The sequence below is a fragment of the Ambystoma mexicanum genome, chromosome 13 (assembly GCF_040938575.1).
Source record: "Ambystoma mexicanum isolate Mex_15411 chromosome 13, UKY_AmexF1_1, whole genome shotgun sequence".
Classification (NCBI taxonomy): Eukaryota; Metazoa; Chordata; class Amphibia; order Caudata; family Ambystomatidae; genus Ambystoma; species Ambystoma mexicanum.
Window position 1 is genome coordinate 548,525,009 of NC_090938.1, and position 21,017 is coordinate 548,546,025.

At 47.9% G+C, this 21,017-nt stretch overlaps 1 protein-coding gene across 1 annotated transcript in view; it reads right to left on the reverse strand.

The window, feature by feature from the left end:
• The window catches only part of ASB16 (ankyrin repeat and SOCS box containing 16), a 288,484-nt gene that overhangs the window by 133,408 nt on the left and 134,059 nt on the right, over nt 1-21,017 (reverse strand). Inside the window, exon 2 of the mRNA XM_069634314.1 lies at nt 17,652-17,919. Within this exon, the coding sequence (XP_069490415.1) occupies nt 17,652-17,919 (268 nt within the window). The remainder of the gene's footprint in view (nt 1-17,651; nt 17,920-21,017) is intronic.

Consider the following 21,017-nt stretch of genomic DNA (forward strand, 5'->3'; position numbering starts at 1 on the left):
CAACACGTTTTGCTGAACTTCTGGACCTTTTTCTTTATATATTGAATGAGCGGAGCCTTTTTCACTCATTCATTCATTCTTGTGGGCTCTACCTTTTGGAACTCTGTTCTCTGTGTTTTACTTTTTCTATCTCTTTTAAAGTATCTGTATTTTATTTTTGCAGCACACAGCTCCTTATGGGCAGTGTTGCCCGAGAACCCTTTGGGTTCTCCTTTGAGATTCTTACCTTATCCTTAATTACTACAGTTCTTGAGGATAGAGAGATACTTTGTATCTCTCCTAAAACATTATGTTTGCAGCACTCTATCCGGGCAGGAGCCTTCCAGGACAGCTGCTGGAGCAGCCAACGCGCCATCGAGAAATCCATAGCCAGCCCCAGGAATATTGAGCAGGTCAGCTGTAGGAGCAGCTACCCTTTCACCTCCTAGCCATCCTGTGTTGCTGTAATCAAGGTAGGCCATCTACAGCCCTGCGGTGCCCCGATCAGCTTACATGGCCACTTCTGGGCCCTTTCCTCACCACTAATACGGCCGTCATTCGCCTTGTGGAGATTACCCACAAGCAGAAAATGGCTGCCGCATCATAACAAGATTTTATTTACTTTGGTCGCCTAGCAACCAACAGTTCCGTGCCTACTTTCGGCTCCCGGCACGACCGGAAGGCGTAAGCTGGCCCCAAGGCACTGCTTACAAGGCTCAGCCTGTCTGTACCTGTCCGTGCGTGGACAGTGCCCAAGTGTGTAGTCACCCATCATCAACCAACCCACGAGACTGAAACGTGATCAGGAACACCTGGAGGCACAAACCACATCCCTTGTCAGGTACACCTAGCAACTCTGATCTTGTCATAGTTCTGCTAAACAACTATACAACATATCCCCTCCATATCTAGCACTACCGGCTGTGGCACTGCACTGTGCATCACAGGCCACACACTGTATCAATGCCAGGGTGATCGTATGCATCCATGTCAGCCATCATATGTTTTGTACTGTATCCCTCTGTAACCCTCTGTGACCACGGCACATATCTGCTCTAACCACAATGCTATCTGTGTGTATGCATCTTGCATAGTACTGCTCGCTCATTGCAAGTGCATTGACCCATTTGCCCCACCACAGACCGCATATACTTTCAGCCATAATGTTTTGTGTCATACTATACTGCTTCAACCTTTTACCAGTACTGTAACCGGCTACTTACATTTACCCTCATCCATGTTAGCCACGGTGCTGCTTGGAGTGCTTGTCTTGTTCTGTTTTGCAACATATTGTTCTGCCCTTTGACCAGTACTGTAACCTGCTGTTTACATTTACCCTCATCCATGTTAGCCACAGTGCTGCTTGGGGTGCCTGTCTCTCGCACAGTACTCCCCACTTACTGCTAGCACCTCAACCTGCCTGCTCAACCACAGACCATATCTGGGTAGCCACGGTGCAGCTGAGAGGTATATGTTGTGCATAGTACAGCTCGCCTCACTATCAATATTGTAACAACTGATTCACATGACCAGCTTCAACAGCCACACCTCGGCTCACCGTCTTCTCCGCAGACCCGCCCTTATACGGCCCAACCTGCCCACCCAACTGCAAAGCTGACATCCAATATGCCTACCGCACCACTGGCCCACCATCCACCAAGCCTTCAAGGGGTCCCCCCCACACCTTTCCTCCCTGCACTCGCTATAAGTACACATAACGTTGTCGCCATAAAAGTCACACCATCACTCAACGCTTGCTCCCCATCACCTAAGCCAACTTCAGGAGCTCAGAGTCATACGCTCCCTGTGTGTCATGATGCCTACCCCCGGAGTACTTGGCCAGGTCCAGCACCCCCGGGAGCAGGCATCATGCCCCCGGGTAAAAGCCCAGCGGCCCCTTATAGGGGCTCTTTGGACTCTGTCCTGGCGCCAGGCTCATGTTGGACATCAGTCCTGGTGCCATAGCCGCCAGGCTCATAAAGAAAGGTGTTTGTGCACTTACCTGATGCAGACCATGCTGCCAGATTCAGGCCTCCCTGAGACCTGAAGGGGACTATTTCTTCATTGGGACTATTTTGCCACTCGGGCGTGGCCAGGGAAGGATACATACCTGATTGGGGAAGGATACATACCTGGGACTTCTTTGGAGGCTATTTAAGCCACGCCCAGACAGCAGCTCATGCTTCGCGTTGTTCTGCATCCCAGCAGCTGAACGCTCACCGTGTCTGCTCCTGCACCTGGACTCCAGCCACGCCCGCCTAGAGCCTGGAACACCTGAAGGAAAGAAGAGAAGAGAAAGGTGAAAACCAAGAACTTCTTCAAACTTCTTACCTGCATCCGGAATCTTCACGCCAGCATTCCTGAAGAAAGACTCCCATTTAAAAGCATTGCGTTGCTCGCTGCAGCGCCACGCTTCACTCACCTGTCCTCGAGACATCTCCCGACTCCATCGCGGCTGTCAGCACCGGTCGCCACATCTCTGCGCCTAGGGGAGAGAAGAAGAAGCAAAAGGTGAGCAGAAGGAACACCGGAGGAAAGCCTATTTTACAGCCATAATACTTACCCGCTTTTCTTGGTGAACTATTCCACATTTCGGGTCGGCGCCGCCCCGTTGGCAGGTACCGCACCCCGAACCCTATGGGGAAAGGACAAAAGACATTACTGGGGAATGATAAAGACATTTAGAGGGATCGCCCTCATCACTAACTCACCTGATTTACCATCGGCAATTTAACCCCTCGACGCTTCGCCTTCATTCTGCACCTGAAACAAAGGACAGATCACAGGTTAGAAAGACAACATTGAAAGAGGGCTCACACTTGAACTTTTGAACCTTCATACTTACGGCGCACCGCTCAGGAAAGTCAAGTGGATTTTGCCAGCGCCAATCCGAAAACCAGTGAAGTAACTGGACGAACGCGCGCCCCTGCGCCAGAAGCAGGATGGAGAGTTCATCCTTCCAAACCATAAGGTGAGCTCAAAATCGGGGGTTTTGGAGGACGTTAGAGAAGAACGAAGGGGCAAAGGGGGGGTGCAAGCACACTATTCTGCATACTGTTAATCCCCTTTCTCATCTGCAGAAGGATATTCCTACGGGCCAGGCAAGCACGATTTGGAGGCCCTGTTCAATCGGTGTTCCAAGTTCTGCGCATCACGCTTGAAGAGGCCACAGCAACCCAGACTAGACCAGCGCCTCCGGGGGAACCAGGTGAGCGTTACACTATGCCCCTACTATTGAGGAACCCAAGACTGGGATCTCGCTCCCACCCACGCCTCTCAACATTTCGCAAGTATCAAGCTAAACCTCCCCACTCACCCCCAACTACCACCACACAAACACCAACTATTCAAGACCTCTCTTCCAAGCGCCCAGTTATCACAACCAAGCCTACACTCCATAACAACCACTCTACACAAATCCAACTCACACTCATTAATGCTAGGTCCATGCACGCCCATCACTCAGAAATCCACGACATTGTCACTGATCTAGAACTCGACATACTAGCCATCACAGAGACATGGCTACAGGAGGCCTCCGGACCAGCCATATGCCAATCCCTACCACTAGGCTATACTATTATCCGCCAGGACAGAACAAAGCACAAAGGTGTGGGTGTCGCCCTCACTGTTAATGAAACCTTAAAAGATAGACAAATCAAATCCGCCAACTATGACAATTTTGATGCTCTACCTGTGAAAATCTCCTTCTCTCCCAATGACACTGTCATACTACACCTAGTCTATCGTCCTCCCGGTCCCCTCCCGGACTTCCAAGCTAACTTAACACACCTCTTAAGCAATAATCTCAAAACTAGTACTAGAGCCATGCTCCTAGGCAATTTCAATCTAGGCTTTAATGACGCTAAAGACGAAAAAAGCAAATCCTTTGCCAAATCCCTCCGAGATCTGGGCCTCATTCAAAATATGGACAACCCAACACACAGCAAAGGCTGTATACTCGACTGGCTTGCTGATCATAACTGTGGCCTCGACATTAGCTCAACTACCCACCGCCCCTGGACTGACCACCATCTACTATACTTCAACATACCCTCCAAAATAACAGCACAACATTGCCTGCCGCCAGGGCAAGATCCAAGAAAATGATCACCAAAGATAGAATTCTCCCCCTCTTGGAAGCATCAGCCCTAAAAGCACCTACATCTAACAATCCCACAGAATTGGTCGAACTCTGCAACACCACTCTTAAAGAAGCGGCAGACACACTTGCTCCACTAGAGGAAAAAAGTGCAAAAATCACTAAACATGCCAACTCCTGGTATAGCCAGGACCTACTTGACCTCAAAGCAATCAAGAGGCAAGCCCTTAAAAAATGGTTATCTAACCCCTCCCCCTCCTCTAAGGAGTCATATCTCACAACCGCCAAGGACTACAAAAACTCCATTGCTGCAGCAAAAGCAGCCGCTTTTAACCTCAGAATTGACAGAGCTAAATCCCAGTCCAAGGAACTGTTCGCCATCTTTAATGATCTAGTCACTCCCCCACGTCTACACAGCAAACTGTGACGTACCAGAAATGGTGTAATGACATCCAACACGCCTTGCTGAACAAAATCAACCTACTCCAGGAGAAAATCAAAGCAAACCTCACAAACTTGCCTAAGGTAGCGCCTCCAACTCACATCGGCTCTAAACCAGACCAGATTAGCACACCCACCACAGAACCACACATTCCTTTTGCCTTCAGGGAGGTCTCCATACCCAAAGTCATAAGTATCATGAAGCATATAAAACCTTCACTATGCAAGGGTGACATCAGTCCAGCCAACATAATCAAAGACTGTGCTGAATCTCTAGCACCCTTCATTACAACCTTCATTAATGCCTCATTCATCACCGGCACGGTACTCTCCTGCCTCAAGAAAGCCTGGGTCCAGCCTTTGTTAAAAAAAGCTCACACTTGACCCAGACCTACCAAATAACTACAGACCCATCACCACAGTGCCTTAAATATTGAAAATTCTAGATAAGGCGGCATACTTACAAATCCAGTCCTATCTAGAATTGCACAACATCTTGGGGAAAAGACAATCAGGCTTTCGCCCCCGTCATGGTACTGAGTCAGCACTGCTAGACTTAAAAAAACAGCTACTAAAGAACATGGACAAGGGCAAGTTAGCACTTCTTCTGCTCCTCGACTTGTCAGCAGCTTTCGACTTGGTCGACCACAAGATCTTAGAGAAGCACCTCACAAACACTGCCCACTTCTCACACAAACCCACCAAGTGGATAACCTCATTCCTGGAAGGTCGTACCATGAGGGTGTTCTCGGACCGGGCAGCAGCCAACCCCTAACCCATTGGCTGCGGGGTTCCACAGGGCTCATGCATGTCCCCCACCCTCTATAAACTTTTCATGCTACCACTATTTAATGACCTAGTAGAACTCGGCATAACGTTCACAAATTATGCCGATGACACACAGATCTTACTCTCTATATCTGGGGATTATGAACAAGATCTGAAAACACTACAAAAAACCTACGCAATCATCCAGGCTTGGATGGCAGCAAACGGCCTCTGTCTCAATGGGGACAAAAGCCACATTTTACTGGTAGGTCCCAAAGAGACCTGAACTAACTAGACAGCAGATACGGTAACTTCAGCATTGAGAACACTGTGACCACAGTCTTTGCAGCAGTAAAAACACTTGGAGTATACCTCGACTCTACACTGTCCATGGACAGACAAGTTAGCTATATCTCAACATCAGCAGCACTCACAACTAAAATCATTAATGCTGTCAAACCTCACCTCTCCTCCAGGAACTGCCTCATCATTGCCAGAGCCACTATAGGCGCAAGGCTAGACTACTGCAATGTCCTCCTCCTAGGTAAATCCTCGCAGAATATCAACAAACTACAAGTCACACAAAACAATGCACTCAGATCCGGCCTCTGCATCCCCAGAAAGAGCACATCTCTCAAGCTAGAAAGGACGCACATTGGCTTCCGATCACAGAAAGGATACTTTTCAAAATGCTCACCATCACTCACAGATGTCTGTCCCAATCTGCTCTGCATACCTAGCAGAACGTATACACCAAGCGCAATCCCACAGACTTATTCGTGAAATATACTCACATCAAATCACAGTCTCTGCATTCAAGAGAGTCAAAGCTGGAGGCTCCAGTTTCGAAGTTCTAGCACACACAGCATGGAACTCACTACTTCTTAACTTAAGGAAAGAACCCTCCCTCATGGCTTTCAGAAAAGCAATGAAAACTAATCTGTTCAAGTAAACTGTGTTCTTGTTATGTCACTGAAACTATGTAACACACATAATGTTTAAGCTGCAATCTTTTAATTCTGCACCTAAGAATGTACCTAAGTATACTGTGCCTAAGTGAATATTCTGTAACCGTGCCACGATGCCCCAGGACTGCTGTGTGTGTTATAAATGCAAATAAATAAATACATATTCTGAGAGATTGGCACCCACCACCTTATGCGGAGTGCCGATGGGATACCTAGTATCCCCCTTCTCCCTGCTCCTTTGACTTTCTAGTCACATAGACAACCTTCTAGTTATGGCTCGAAGCAGTGGATGTGTTCTACTGACTATTGTGGTATGTTTTACCGCACACTGTATTCACAGTCCCGGTTGTGCACAACAGGGTGCCCTAAGTACTAACTTGGGGGCTTCTTTCTTTTTTCAGCATTTCTAGTGTGGTTGTTCTTTGTTAGCCTTTCTTCTAAAATTCTGGGAGGTGGAGGTCTGTGTGAGTATTTTGCATTTCGTAGGACACCTTTGGTGTCCCTGTCTGGGCTCCAGTGTGTCTGTGCAGGCAGGAAGTGGGGAGGAGATTTTTACTCCCCTGCTCTTTTTCTGCCTGAGTGCCTGAGTGCCTGAAATGAACCGGCTCCCACTGGGGGTCTGGCTGTCCTGTTTGGACAGCGACCCGCCCCTTTCTGTAAACTGCAGAGAGAGATTGCTGAGGAGCGTGTGCTGAAACTGAATAAAAGCTGAGGTCTGGGGTGAAAGGCAAGTCGACTACTGGAAACTGAAGTAACAGAGGAAGAAGAAAAGCAAATAAGCCTGCAGACGCTTTGCAACACTGTGAAGTGACCACTTCTGTCCTGACCCTGTTTTCCAGGCGACAGAGGAACTCCAAAGAGGACGGCACCTTCCCTTTGGCTGGTGGGACCAACCAGCCCAAAGACGAACTACAATCTGACCAATCTCCCGAGGCATTACAGAGCTGTAGACCGCAAATACCAGGAGACCCCCGACCCAATCGTAGCACATCATCTTGCCAAATCCATCAAAGTCTTTGCTGAGCTCCAAGTGTACCTCCAGGGACACCCTCCAACTTATCCATGTCCCCTCACCAGAGTGCAGGAATCCAGAAATTGAAGAAGACTGACCGGGCAATTCATGTCCTTTGTTGGTGCTGCAAAAAAGGTGCCAAAACCACTGACTAACCAGAGAAGCTGCTAGAGACTGCTGCTGAAAGATCCCATCCATTGTCCTGGCTTTCGTCACCAGACCAAGGAATCCGGAGGTCAGGTCCTGCGCTGCCACATCGAGGACTAGTCAGCGACGAGCATTTCTTCAAGCCTAAGTTATTGTGGGGAAAGAGGTATTGCTTACCTTAATCCATAAAGTAATTCCAGAGCTTTGGAGAGCATGTAGAGGTGTCCAGGGTGCCCCCCTCTTACCTCCGACCCAATCGGCTGCTTGTGTCCCTTTAGTGAGTCTTTTAACCGGGTCTCCAACATTGGTTTGATCCTCTTGCATCTTTAAGACTAGAAAATATCCACAGGAGTTTTCGTTGTTTTGCTGCTTTACAAGACTCTCAGCCTCTCTGAACTGCCTTTAAGCTAGGGTGGTGTTTTGGACTTTGAAAGCCTTGCTGTGTGAAGAAACTGCCTCTAGAACCTTAAGCTCTGTTAATATTTACCTAACCAAATGTTTTCCTTCCAAAATGACTATGGGCCTCATTACCACTTTGGAGGTAGCCATGGCGTTATTAGCGCCATGGCTGCCTCCAAAATCGTGTCCGCGTCTGATCTGGTGGAGAGGGGACTTACCGGGACATTCCGCCCTAGGCAGACCCGGTAAATCCCCATTCCAAATGCCATTGCCCATTCCCATTTGAGCCCCCATAGGGCTCAATGGGAAGGGGGAAGGTGCTAATAACGGGCCCGCTAACAGCGGGCCCGTTTTTAGCTCCAAGGTCCCTTAACAGGTTCCGTAAAGAACATGTGGTCAGAGCACACGTCCTTTACGGTCCCCGCCAAGGGACCTTGGAATTGGGCGTTAAGGGATTACCAGCACCGGTCTCCTTACCGGTGCCCGGTATCCCTTACCACCCAGCTCGGAATGAGGCCCTGTATCTTATGTGGCTTTGCTAACTAAATACAATTACTGTATATCTTTCTGCGTGTGCGAGTGCGCGTTAATACCGATAGTACAGTAAAACTGTCATTAGTGTCAAAAGGCTGTAACAATTGTAACAGCAAGCAACTACAAACTAAGCATTGGCCTTTGAAAAGTATCTACAAGTGCAAAGTGTTTTGGATTAATGTACTAAGTATTTAAATGTATCTCTTGTGTAAATATAATAAATCTATATTGTAACAGACCTTTATGTGTAAGTGTTTCTTTGAATTACATTGCTAACTGGGTTCAGTGTACTCACCTACAGCTCACATCTTCCTCTTATGATAAGCCTGACTGCTCTTCTACTCTACCAAAGTTCCATGAGTAGTACAGACTGATACTAACAGTTGGGGATCTACAAACCATTGGCATAGTTTTATAAAGTCTACCCCTAAAGTGGACTTTAGGAAAACTCCCCTAACAACTCCTATTCAAGCTCCGATTCCTTGTTCTCCTCTTCCAAATATGGTAGGTCTTTTTCACCCACGTCTCTATCACTCTCCTATTTAACCTCCTGGGTTTCTCCTCTGATTGCTTGCCTAATCTCTCCACCTTCTATTTCCCTTATCAGTTTCCTCACAAAGTCGTTATTCTTGTTCCTCAACCACTGTTAGTCTTTTCCTGCACCTCGTCCTTCTCCGTCTGTCTCCTCTTCACTACTCTGAGCCTCATCCTCCTCATGCCTATACTGGAACTCTATATGGTGCTCTCCTGTATCGCTCCTCTAATCATCTCCTCTAACAAATCTCCTATCCCGTCCACCAAAGTTCCAATCTCCTTCTTCAGCTTTTCCACAAACTCCTCTTGCAACTCGCAAACCATCCCCATTAATCTCCAGACCTTCTCCTCGACTCTCCCTACCCCCTCCTTAAATTCTCAGACCAACTCCTTAAATTCACCCACCTTCTCCTTCCATTCTCCTGCATCCCTCAACAACAAACCCTCTGCCTCACCCTTAGATTCAATTAACACCCCTCCTTGCTCTTTTCTCTCCTCTAATATAATTTTAAAGTTCACCTCCTTACCCTCACTAATTTCGAAAAGGGCTGTCTCCCCTTCCTGCCTTCCATCCATCAACACCTCTCCTATCTCTTTCTCCAGACACCTTCCAGCTCTTTCTGCACTCTTTCCTCTAGCTCTCTCCATACTCCTTCGTCCTGCTCATGCTCCAGCCGCTGTCCTCCTTCCTACTAATTCTCACACTGACTGAGTGGAAGCCTGGGGTTAGACAGTACCTCTTCCCCCATTTCCAACCGCTCTTTGGAGTAAGGGAACTCAGATGTGCTGACTTGGGTTAGGAGGCGTGGGAGTTGTAGTTTACTGAGCCTGGGTGTGTCTTCGGCGACTGCTGGACTGCAGCCATAAATACTATCTCCACCATCTTGGAGTTCCCAACTCCTCCATCCTGTTTAGCTTGCTAGTGTAGGAGGTTGGCTGGTAGGTTCCTCCATTGATAAGGATGTCCAGTGCTTCGGTGGGGCTTGGTGATGGTTGACTGCCTCCTGGATTCCTCAGCCTAGCTTATGCCCCCCTGTTTTGTGCATTTAGGAGCGATTTCTGCACCGGAGCAAGGGAAGCCGAATGCAAAGGGACTACCAGATCTGCGCCCCCAATGCTCCTGGATTACCTAAAAGGGGCCCACCTGCTTAGCCCCTTGGCCTTACTGTGGCACAGGGGATGGTTGTGATTATCCTCATGGTAGATATGAGGAGGACCTATTCCAGAGGTAGTTATATAAAGGTCAGAGTTAAGCCAGGGCACCTTGTGACTATCCTCTGCCATGATCACAAGACAAAGGAATGTGTCATATTTCTCTCCATTACCTCAGTCACATTCTTCTTGGCTTCCTTTGCCTGCTTTGATCACTGTATCTCTACTCTATACCCCCTAATTCCTAAACCAACCACAACATTTTATTCTCCACTTCACACCCTGTAAACTCTTCCCAGTTTTTCCACCCTCTTATCCCTGTACAGGAAGGACAGTGTTCCTCTTAATAGTTGAATAATATTCATGTGTGGGTAACATGGGAGCGTGCACAGAGGGCCTGGGTGTTTGGGCAAAGGAAATACAGATTTCACATGTGCACTTAATTGGCTAGCACAGCATGCCATGGCTCCATAATCTGACTATTTTCTCTGTGGCTGCCATTTTGAATTGCATAGTGAACCGCAGCAGTGTCCCACTGCCTGCATTCATCATGCTCAACCTTTTCTCCCAAATTGGTAAGTAGTTGGCTTTCTGATCTACATGGGGACCCATGACCATAATCCAGTGAGTCCTGCACTATAAATCATGGGCAACACTCACAGATATATGTCTCTCAGCAAATCATTTTTTCTTCTCACTATGACAAGCTCAGTTGAAAACCACAGTCGTGGCCAGCAGACCACCCGATTCTTTGAAATATTTTCTCTCTGATGTTCACAGGACAAGTCTCCTACATTTGGCAACAGGTTTTTATGGCTAATAGGGTGTGTGACAATTCCATAGATGCCCTCACTTCTCCCCGAGGGGCAGCCCTTTCCCATGAGGCCAGGGAGGTGAGGCCGCCACCAGAAAGTCCCCTTCAGGATGGTACACAGCGGGAGGATCTCATGGGGAGGTACTCCCCCTATGGTGACAAGGAGGAACATTTAGGGTACAACCCTTATAAGAAAGTCACACACACCATACCCTGGCCCCTTTTTCTTCTACGAACCTCTTTCTGGATGTGTATTGTTGTAAGGTAGAAAACCTGAGTGTCCTTAAAAACACTAAGATGAAGAAGAGCTACGGTAACCAAGTAATCCAGGTCCTGCGACTAGTTGGTCCAGCCGAGTAATGAACAAGGATCCTCTGAAAGAGAGGAAGGACTTTTACAATTGGCCCAAACCAGGCTGGCCACATTGTATACAAATCAACAACAGACTTATATTGTTGTCAAACCAGCCCTGGGAGCAGTTGCGCTGCAAATGCTGGTGAACAGAGAACGCTGGTGGGATGTGGAAGGCGGCTCTCCAGGGCCTAAAGTCGACGGGTCCAGCAACATACGGGCGAGACAGTGATACCGACACCGTGAGAAGGGGGGCCGTGCGCTTCCACACTAGCACTGATACTGCAGGGAGCCAAACCACACGGAGCAGACAGCCACCAAAGCCTAAAGTAAATGACCAGAGGAAGCAGGCGGAGGACAGCTCCAGTTACGGCAAGTGCCGCTGCCATGTGCAACGATCCCTGAAGGTAAGGGGGATACGAGCGGGCTGACAGGGACACATGGAATGCAGGAGGGTCTCTGAAGCATGCAGCAAGGGTCACTGGACTGCGGAAAAGACAAACAAGGGTCTGAGAACCTGAAAAACCGACAACAGAATTAAGAGGAAAGCTTACTCATTGGGGTGTTCAAGTAAATCCCACTGACCACCAGAGAAGGGTCGGAAGGACCCAGAGAAGTCACATTATGAGTTATCTCGCTTGTGGCAGGAGAGTGAACCTATGGGACTGAGTGAAAGAAGAAAACAGGGATTGTGGACCCCAAATTGAAGCAGCATTTCGAGTCATCTTCCTTGTGGCAGTCCTTGGCAGGAGAGTGACCCAAAGGGGCCGGGTAAAAGAAGAGAACCAACGGTAGTGGAATCAACACTAAATATTCTTCAATGTGAGAGGTCCTCTTCCTCGTGGCAGTATGGGGCAGAGGAGTGAGACAGGTAGCTCAAGTGCAAAGAAGAGAAGAGGAAAAGGAAGATCCAAGGGAATTGAGTCATTCCCGCTGGTCTTGGGGATAGTGGCCAATCATACCAGGAAAAGGGAGTCATTCTCCTGGTACTCACAAACCAGGTGCAATTGTTAAGAAGCCAGGGGAAGGGAGTCATTCCCCCAGGTTACATTGGTGACCTACACAATGGCCTTTCAGCTGGGGGAAGGGAGGCATTCCCCCTGGCTAGTTTTGTGAACTATAATTTGGGGACTTTCAACCAGGGGAAGGTAGTCATTGGCCCTGGTGTTTGGTTAGAAGAAGAAAATCCTTGTTTGAGGCATGACTTTTTAGAATCTAACACCAGGAGAAGGTAGACATTCTCCTGGCAATTGAACTTTAAGTTGTGTGAGAAACCTGAGGGTATTCTCACTCCTACTCTCCCTGGATCCTCCTCTCAGATCTTGGCCCTGGTGGTGGAGATTCGATGGAGGATCACCTAGGTGGAGAGTCCTCCTGGATTGGGAGTGGGGTGCCTACAGGCGAGACATGGTATCCCCCTTTTCCCTCTGAAAACCAACCTAACCCTCCCCTGGTCTTTATGGCCTATTGTAAAACATCTCCCCTCATTTGCCCTCATGTGACCTATTATAGTATAGTACTAAGACAAGGAAGAGGCGACTAGGAGTAGTGAACACCAAAGAAGAAGAAGAAGAAGAAGAACAAGAACAAGAACAAGAACAAGAACAAGAACAAGAACAAGAACAAGAAGAATTACCATTAGTACTCCCAGGGAGTATACGAGGTGGGGCTACACACCAAGGAAAGAGGCAGGTGTGAGCAACTGGAAGCCGAGGAGGTGTGCTAGCAGCGAGGACTGTGGCAAACCAGGTGAACCGCTGGGAGCAGAACATGATGGGACTGAGAACTCAATGCAGTTTGAGTCCTGTCCTGTGTTTGGCAAGGAAGCCTGTGCTCCAGGCTGCAGCGGGTGTGCAACGGAAAGCGGTACCGTACTGGACCATTCCCCTAGAGACTCAGAAGAATGCCTGTGTTTCCATCTCCTGCCTGTGTTTCCATCTCCTGCTCTCTCTGCCTGGGTCTTCATTTCTCCCGTTCTGCCCAGGTCACCATCCCCTCCCTCTGCCTCTGTCCCCATCTCCCCATGTGGGCCATTATATTACTTTCCCATTATACATGTGCTACCAGCTCTACTCTTCATCTGTCCCAGTTCTTGGCCTACTATAACCTTTCAATAAATATGTATGTCTTTCTACCCAAGTCTATATCTCATACTTTCTGCATCTCTATCTACTCCTTTGTGCTTGTGTTGCTATCTTTCCTTCTGTGCCTGTACCCCCCTCCTTGATTGTATCGACCTCTCTGTCAGGTATTGAGACCTGGGGCCTCAATACCTTCAACTCTCTCTTCCTTCTCAAGCTCTTCGCTCATCCGCCTCCAACTCCCTCAGGGTCAGTCGCTTCTCCAAGCAACGAGTTGGTGTTGGAACTCTTTCTTCTGCTGGGGGCGTCCCTCTGGAACAACCTTCCTGCCTCTCTGACACTTGAGGAGAACCATCTCTAGTTCCAGAAGCACCTCAAGACCTTCATCTTTGTTTCTGCTTTCTCTCCTCCTCTCCCCCTGCTGATCTCCTGGCTGTACCTGAAGCTGCACTGGTTACCTGGCTACCCTCTGATCTCCAGCCCAGGTCCCCTCCCTCCCCACTTGCACACCTGCACTGCCTCACGGGCAACCCTTGCACTCGGGGACTGTTTCTGTATCCCAACAGCCCCCTACCAGCACTTGACACTTGATGTCGCACTTTCCCTTGCACTTGCCACCAACTGGCCGCACATTTATTTATTTAGTGTCTTATTTATTTACTGTTTATCCTATGCACTGCCCCCTCCCCTTTCCCCTGCACTTTCCCCTTCCTCTGCACTTGCGTGATCTCAATGTCACTTGGCCTAGTAAGATCGTTGTCTTTGTTTTCCCGTTGTTCCCCCGTGCTTGCCTCGTCGCACCTTAAAACACTTGTGTATAGGCATGTTATAAATGCCATATCATAACATATCATATCATATATCTGTGCCGTTAATCCCACCCTCTACTTATGTCTATAATCTGTGTCTTTATGGATAGGTCTCCATCTCCCACTGCTTGTGTCTCCATCTACCTGTGTCTCGACCTGCCTCCATCTGCCTGTGTATGCCTGTTCGTACATCCCCCACTCCATTTGTTGGTGTCTTCATACCCTTCTCTGGTAGTATCTATTATGTGCACTGTTGTGAGTGTGGTTATAAGTAAAACGGTACTTGGTATAAAGCCTTTCACAAAAATATCAGATTGAACAATTGTTCTTTAAGCCATATCGTTGAATGCCCCCTCTGCCTCTCCTGGCCTTTCCCCTCTCTGCGTTACCCTCTCCTTTGTTTAAACTTAACCCTTTCACCAGTGCCCAATATGTATCGTTTTCAGGTCATCGTTTTTGTGAAAACATGTTTTCAAAGCCTTTTTTCATGTTACCATGAGTGCTAGTACTCACTACGGTGAGTGACTTGCTACCTCACTCACAGCAGCTGAGCATTACAGAGGCCACTGCATGATGTACATCTTCTTCAGGACGTGGCATTCCCATACATATGTTCTTGGAATTTCATCTGTCTTCTATGCACATACACAGATGTTGAACATTAAAAGAAAAAAAACTTTATACTAAAGGTAGTATCACATAATAGAGACAATAATTATGCCTCAAACGAAAAAAAAGAGAAAAAAAGCAAAACATGTAAATACAACAATTAATTACACATAAAAGCAGGTGATCTGAGGGCTTAATGAAGGGAACTCGTCCCACACTATTAGATTCAAGCATGTCAAGTGACTTTAGGGGAGATAATTTAATTACCATAATCTCGACCCCTGAAGGGTGGTCCCGGAGGTCTGTCTAAAAAGTCCAGGAAATGACAGTCCGGCCACACCAAAAATGGATCTCTGATAAATTAGATCTGCAATAAAAAGTAAGAAAATGGCCACATGGGTCATTAAGTTTCTCTGGAGTAAAAATCGAGTGAGGCAAGGGAGAATCAAACTACACTCTGTACTTAAACAGGCCTGTAAAGTAGAGGAAGCCAAGAAAAAAGAAAAGAGAAACCTAGATACATAAAAGACGCTACATCCACCAGGTGTGTACAGTTTCAAGAAATTGTTAATAATAGAAGTCAACCTTAGGGTTGCAATTATTTTCACACCTCAGGAATGGCTGCAAAGCACATATGTCAGCGTAATGCTACACCAGACACACCCTCCCTTGCTTTTCTAGCCAAGAGGTGTATTCGATCACACCAGACACGCCCCTTTGTGTATTTAGCACGGGACGCCTCTTCACGTCTGTTAGCATCTTTCCCTTGAAATTAGCACTTTCATCACATTATGCACTTTATTTGTGTTATATAGTTGTATGGTATATTTATGTATGAACTTTAATCTATTTAATAACTTTTTAATGATTCTGATTAAATAAATAAATTTGTATTTTACAATTTCGTTGTGATTTATATGCAGTGATCTCCGGTGTTGACTGAGGGACTTTTCCCTACACTTGTTGATGGGACCATGTCTTTTTAAGTGTACTTGCTTTCTAATCCGCTGGCTTGACCTTTGTCTATAATAATGGGATCTACAAGCAATCGGGTGGAAACAGTCGAGAGCAGACCACCCAGTCTCAGGTAGGGTGGGGAGTGGAGGGTGTGGACCTAGGTGTTAGGGAGGAGCCATTCATTGAAGAGGGTCTTGAGCTCCTTCCATAACTGTAGAAGCAAGGCTAGTTGGTTGTTGATGTGGAGGTAGTTCCATAGTCTTAGGGCGTAAACAGAGAAGGTCTGTCGTCTGGTTCTTTCCTCTGTGCACCAGCAGAGTTCAAGTGTGGTGAATCATAGACCTATGGAGATGCTGGGTTTCTCAGTGAGCTAGCTTGGGGACTTCAGAGTGACAGCCTTCCAGATGATGCAGTAGGATTTGAAGATGATGCAGGCTTGCATCAGCAGCCGGTACAGTACAATAAGGGTCAGGGTGATGTGGTTGAATTTGCGTAGTCCTTTGAGGAGACGTGCTGCAGCATTCGGGGGAACTTATGAGGGGGGCCAGGGTAGTCGCCAGAAGGCCTTCCAAAATGGCATTGCCACCATCCACTTGGGAGAGGGCCAAGGCTTGGACATCAGATCTGAACTTGTTTTCTGGGATGAAGGGCTTGATTTTCTGCAGGAGAGAAGGTTTATACAAAGCCATGTGTATCTTTCTTGCTATGTGCTGTTTGAAGGAGAGGTGTCTTTTGATATCAAGCCCAAGGGACTTGGTGCAGATGGCCAGCTGAGGTGTGAAGCCTTCGGGGTTCATGGCAGAGAGCCATGTCTAGATGTCAGGGTGTTCAGTGTTGTTGGTCAGCAGTAGGAATTAAGTCCTGTAGGGGTTGAGCTTCAGGTAAATCCTGTATAGCCACAACTGGATCAGTGTGAGGCAGGCCTTGAGCCTTTGGATGTCTTCGATGGAGGTTATCTTGATGTAGAGCTCAGTGTCATCTGTGTTTTTGGTGAATGTGGATGTTGTGTTGAGCGAGGAGGGTTCTGGTTCTGCGCTGTTCCATGTAAAGATCGAAGATCATGAGGGGAGGATGGATCCTTGTGGGACTCCAGAGGTGGTGGGTAAAATTGGCGATCTAAAGAAATTCATTTCTTTGAACTGAAGTGAAGGAGTATTACTAAAGTCACTGCTGTCATTTATTGCTACTACACAATGCAGTGAGTGGGTACTAGAGCCGACACTTCACGCAGGGCAGGTTCTAAATCAAATTACTCAGCCATAAACTAGAAGCTACATTCTGGTAAAATGGTTCAAAGAGCTAAATACTCTGCAGCGATATGTTGAAATGTGTGGAGGCTAGACTCTGCTTTCCATCCTTTCTAAATTGAGACATCAATAAATTGAGTACCCATGAGCTGGCTATCATTAACACATAAGGGCCAGAAGGACAGCCAGGGGCAATGCCCTTATCTTGGAATCAAGGTAATGTGGAGCAGCACAGGTTCGAAACCCGGTCTCGCGATTAGAGGCTGGTATTTTAAAAACTCGTTTTTTTAAACACCTACTATTTAAACAGAGACAATTCGGTTTGTGGTATGCAATATATAAATGTACAATATATTTAAAATGAATGCTTTTAATTCAACTTTTCTGTTCCAACTAACCCCAACCGTGGCCGATGTAAGAGCTGGTCAAAGACGGAATAGGAAGCCATCATGAATTTTCCCCACAAACAACACAGTTTGCTTCAATACTGAGGTAGGAGGGAAGGCCCCTTTGCTTAGGAGGGCAATAAACACCCTTGCCCAGGACCTGTCCTCAACATTGATCAATGAGTCCCAGTGTTTGTATGAAGGATCCATTCGCCATATGACCATTCAATCCCAGTCCTCATGCTGGCTAGCTCCAGGAAGGCAGAGTGGTGTTGAAGGTTATCCTTACTTTTCGCTCTATTAAGACTCACTGCAAGACAAAGATGCCCCAAGTACAAGTCTCAATGAAACTGGTACCTACTGGAAGGATCCTGGTGTGGAGCACAGGTGTAGCGGGGCGCTGCCCTCCTCAGACATGACGTTGGGGTTAGCCCCGTAGTTCAGCAGGAGCTGGGCGCATTCGGGTCGATGGTTGACGCAAGCATCATGCAGCGCACAGCTTCCACCAATGAGGGCATTAATGTCTGCCCCCTGCTGCAGGATATGCTTGACACAGTCCACGTACCCTCTGGATGCCACGATTCGTAAAGGGGACATTTGCTTCATTTTAGGGGTCAGAGACCAGAGGCCTGAAACAGGGAGAAAAAAGTGGAATAGTTTAAAAACAGAGTCTGGTCCATGGACGCTGCTGATGAAGGTACGATGTGAGGGCAGGAAGCCAGCCACATGCAGGCTATGCACTTTCTACCCCCAAACCCTCCAAATTCTCAGGATAACACGTACACAATCTAGCTTGCAATACACAGCAACACGATTAGAGCGATTTTCCGGATAGCTCAACCTGTAGTATTGATTTTACTGCCACACATATTTTTGAAAAAATATAGAGTTCTTTATTACATCAATTCTTTTGTTAAAATACATATATTCACATATTAAACATCACCAAAGATCAACACTACACCTATATATATATGAAAGTCTCCACACACTATTACAGATACAGGAATGAGATTGACAACAATAATTCTGTAGATCCTCACTCATCAAAACTATAAATCTTAGTTTGTCACCCCCTTCTCCTTCGGGATAGTCTTCATACCCCTTATTCCTTGTGATTTAGCTAAATTGTACAATGTATACAAATGCACTGTGTTAAAACAACATTTCGACACATAGGGCCTCATTACGAGTCCGCCGACCCGGACTTAACGCCACTGGTAAAACCATACCGGCGTTGTTTCTGTGACCGTGCAATCACGAACCACGCAACCGGAAAAACCACCACCACAAACCGCTGCCGCGGAATTAAGGGATCCGTAGAATGCGACGGCGGCGAAACCACCCAGTTACTGGCAACACGAAACACCATGGGCATCACGAGTACCACGGACATGGAAACACCGCCACAAAAATGGCGGAAAAAATGTGGGCACTGAGGCGGTATCGGTGCCACCACGAACATGATGTTAAACAGTACCAGGTGAGGCGAATCAGGCCACAGGTGCCCCAAATGAGGCCACCCGGACCCAGCAGGTGACTGGGAGGCTACAAAAGGGCCACACCCACACCCAGGCCAACTCCAAACACAACAATGCAGGCAGCAGCAGCAGCATTGGGACTGGGACTATTGAACCTACAGGCAGCAGTGCACATGGTGGCAGCAATGGTGCAGAGGAGGATGAGGCGGAGGCGGAGGAGGCGCAGGCGTCAGTTAGCAAACCCTGCACTCATGCCAAGCCCAATTGTGCAGCCGGCACGACCCCGCAGGCAGCCTGCAATACCCCGCATCAGGGCCTCACCCTGGAACCTGACCCCAGGACAGATCCACACATTATACCGGCTGGACCGTCCAACAATCATGTACATTGCCGCCATGATTGAGGACATCAGCAGCCACATTGCCATCTCAACCGCAATCCCCCCCCCCCTGAAGGTGGTGTCAGTACTGCATTTCCTAGGCACTGGAACTTATCAGCACACAGTTGGTGAGCTGCACAGGCTCTCACAACCCTGTTTTTCAAAAATATTGGGACAGGTACTGGACGCTCTGCTGCGCCATGTGTCGGAACACATCGCCCTACCCCGTACACTTGCAGAGGTCATTGCAACCAAGTTGGCATTCCATGCCATTGCAGCCATGCCAAATTGCATAGGTGCATTAGACTGCACCCACATAGAGCTGACAGTACCACGTGCAATGGAGATGGTGTACCGCAATAGGAAACAGTACCACTCACTGAATGTACAGATGGTATGTGATGCCGGACTGCTGATTACACATTGCTGCGCACGTTTTCCGGGGTCAACACGACTCAGTGGTCCTGCGGAATTCCACATTGCCACGATACATGGAACGCTATGCAGGACAAAGCACATGGCTATTGGGTGAGTACAACTGCCAATGCATAGGCCCTGTGGAAGTGTGTTGAGTGCCCAGGCCAATGACCTGTTTAAGTGGGCTGCTACAACTGCACATGCATCACCCCCTGGCCCATGTAATGGACGGTCCGCATAACCCACACATCACATATCTACACATGACAGGTTGCCACACTTCACACCCTGCCTAAGGAGACATACGACCAATGCTACCAACAGGCCATACAAGTTGATCCACTCAATCCAGCCACCCACACTTAGGACCACTTCACCCCCAATGCACATGACGGCTGCACATGAGACATCCTGCAACAGCCAGATCATCACAGGCCATGGAATGACTCCCCCATGTTTGCTTGTCATTGCACATTGCCTTACTTACCAACCACTATCGTGTATAAGGTCCACTTCATATGCACAGCAAGTAATGGTGCAATGTCCAAATGCCACCATCTACAACAATTACCCATGGGTGGCAATCACCCGCCCTTACGACCACCGCTAGGCCCATATGGATGAATGTATGATGACACAATATTGCATTACATCAGTCAAGAGATGAACCACAAACACTGACTTGTCCCACACATTTCCATCCCATGTAGGTGATGCTGGATATGCACTCACGCCATGGCTGATGACACCTGTACGGAGGCCAAGGAACAGGCATGAGCAGGCGTACAACAGGGCACACGTCCGCACATATGGCATGATTGAGAGGTTATTTGGCCTACTGAAGGCCAGGTTCCGCTCCTTGAGCAGATCTGAAGGATCACTGCTCTACATCCAGTGAAGATGGGTAAAATTGTGCTTGTGTGTGCCATGCTGCACAATCTGTGCTTGCGCAGGAACATTCCGCTGCCCCCAGACGCAGAAGATGAAGATGGGGATGGAGATGGGGATGGGGATGGAGTGGCACCACAACCTCCCAGGGGTGCGCAAGATGGTCAACAAGCACGGGATGCACTCATTCGCATTTACTTTTGAGAGACTGCACATTGACAGCAAAGCATGGATATGACGATGCCGGTGAATAAATGATTTTTGTCTGCTAATGAAATGACAGATGTCCACTCATTATGGTAGTTTTCAAAGGTTTTGTATTATCAATTAACCAGGGAAGAAAATGCATTGGGTAGGGAAGCTGTACACCCATGCCCACCCACCACCCAAACCACCCAAACGTTCCCACCCCCAACTAGGCCCCTAACAACTATCCACCTAATGGGCAACCCTCACCACCCAAACGTTCCCACCCCCCTACAACCATGGTGTCCCCAAATGTCATGTTGACTGGCATCCCCACATGCCACTATTTGCGGGGGTGCTTGTGCGCAGGCGTGTC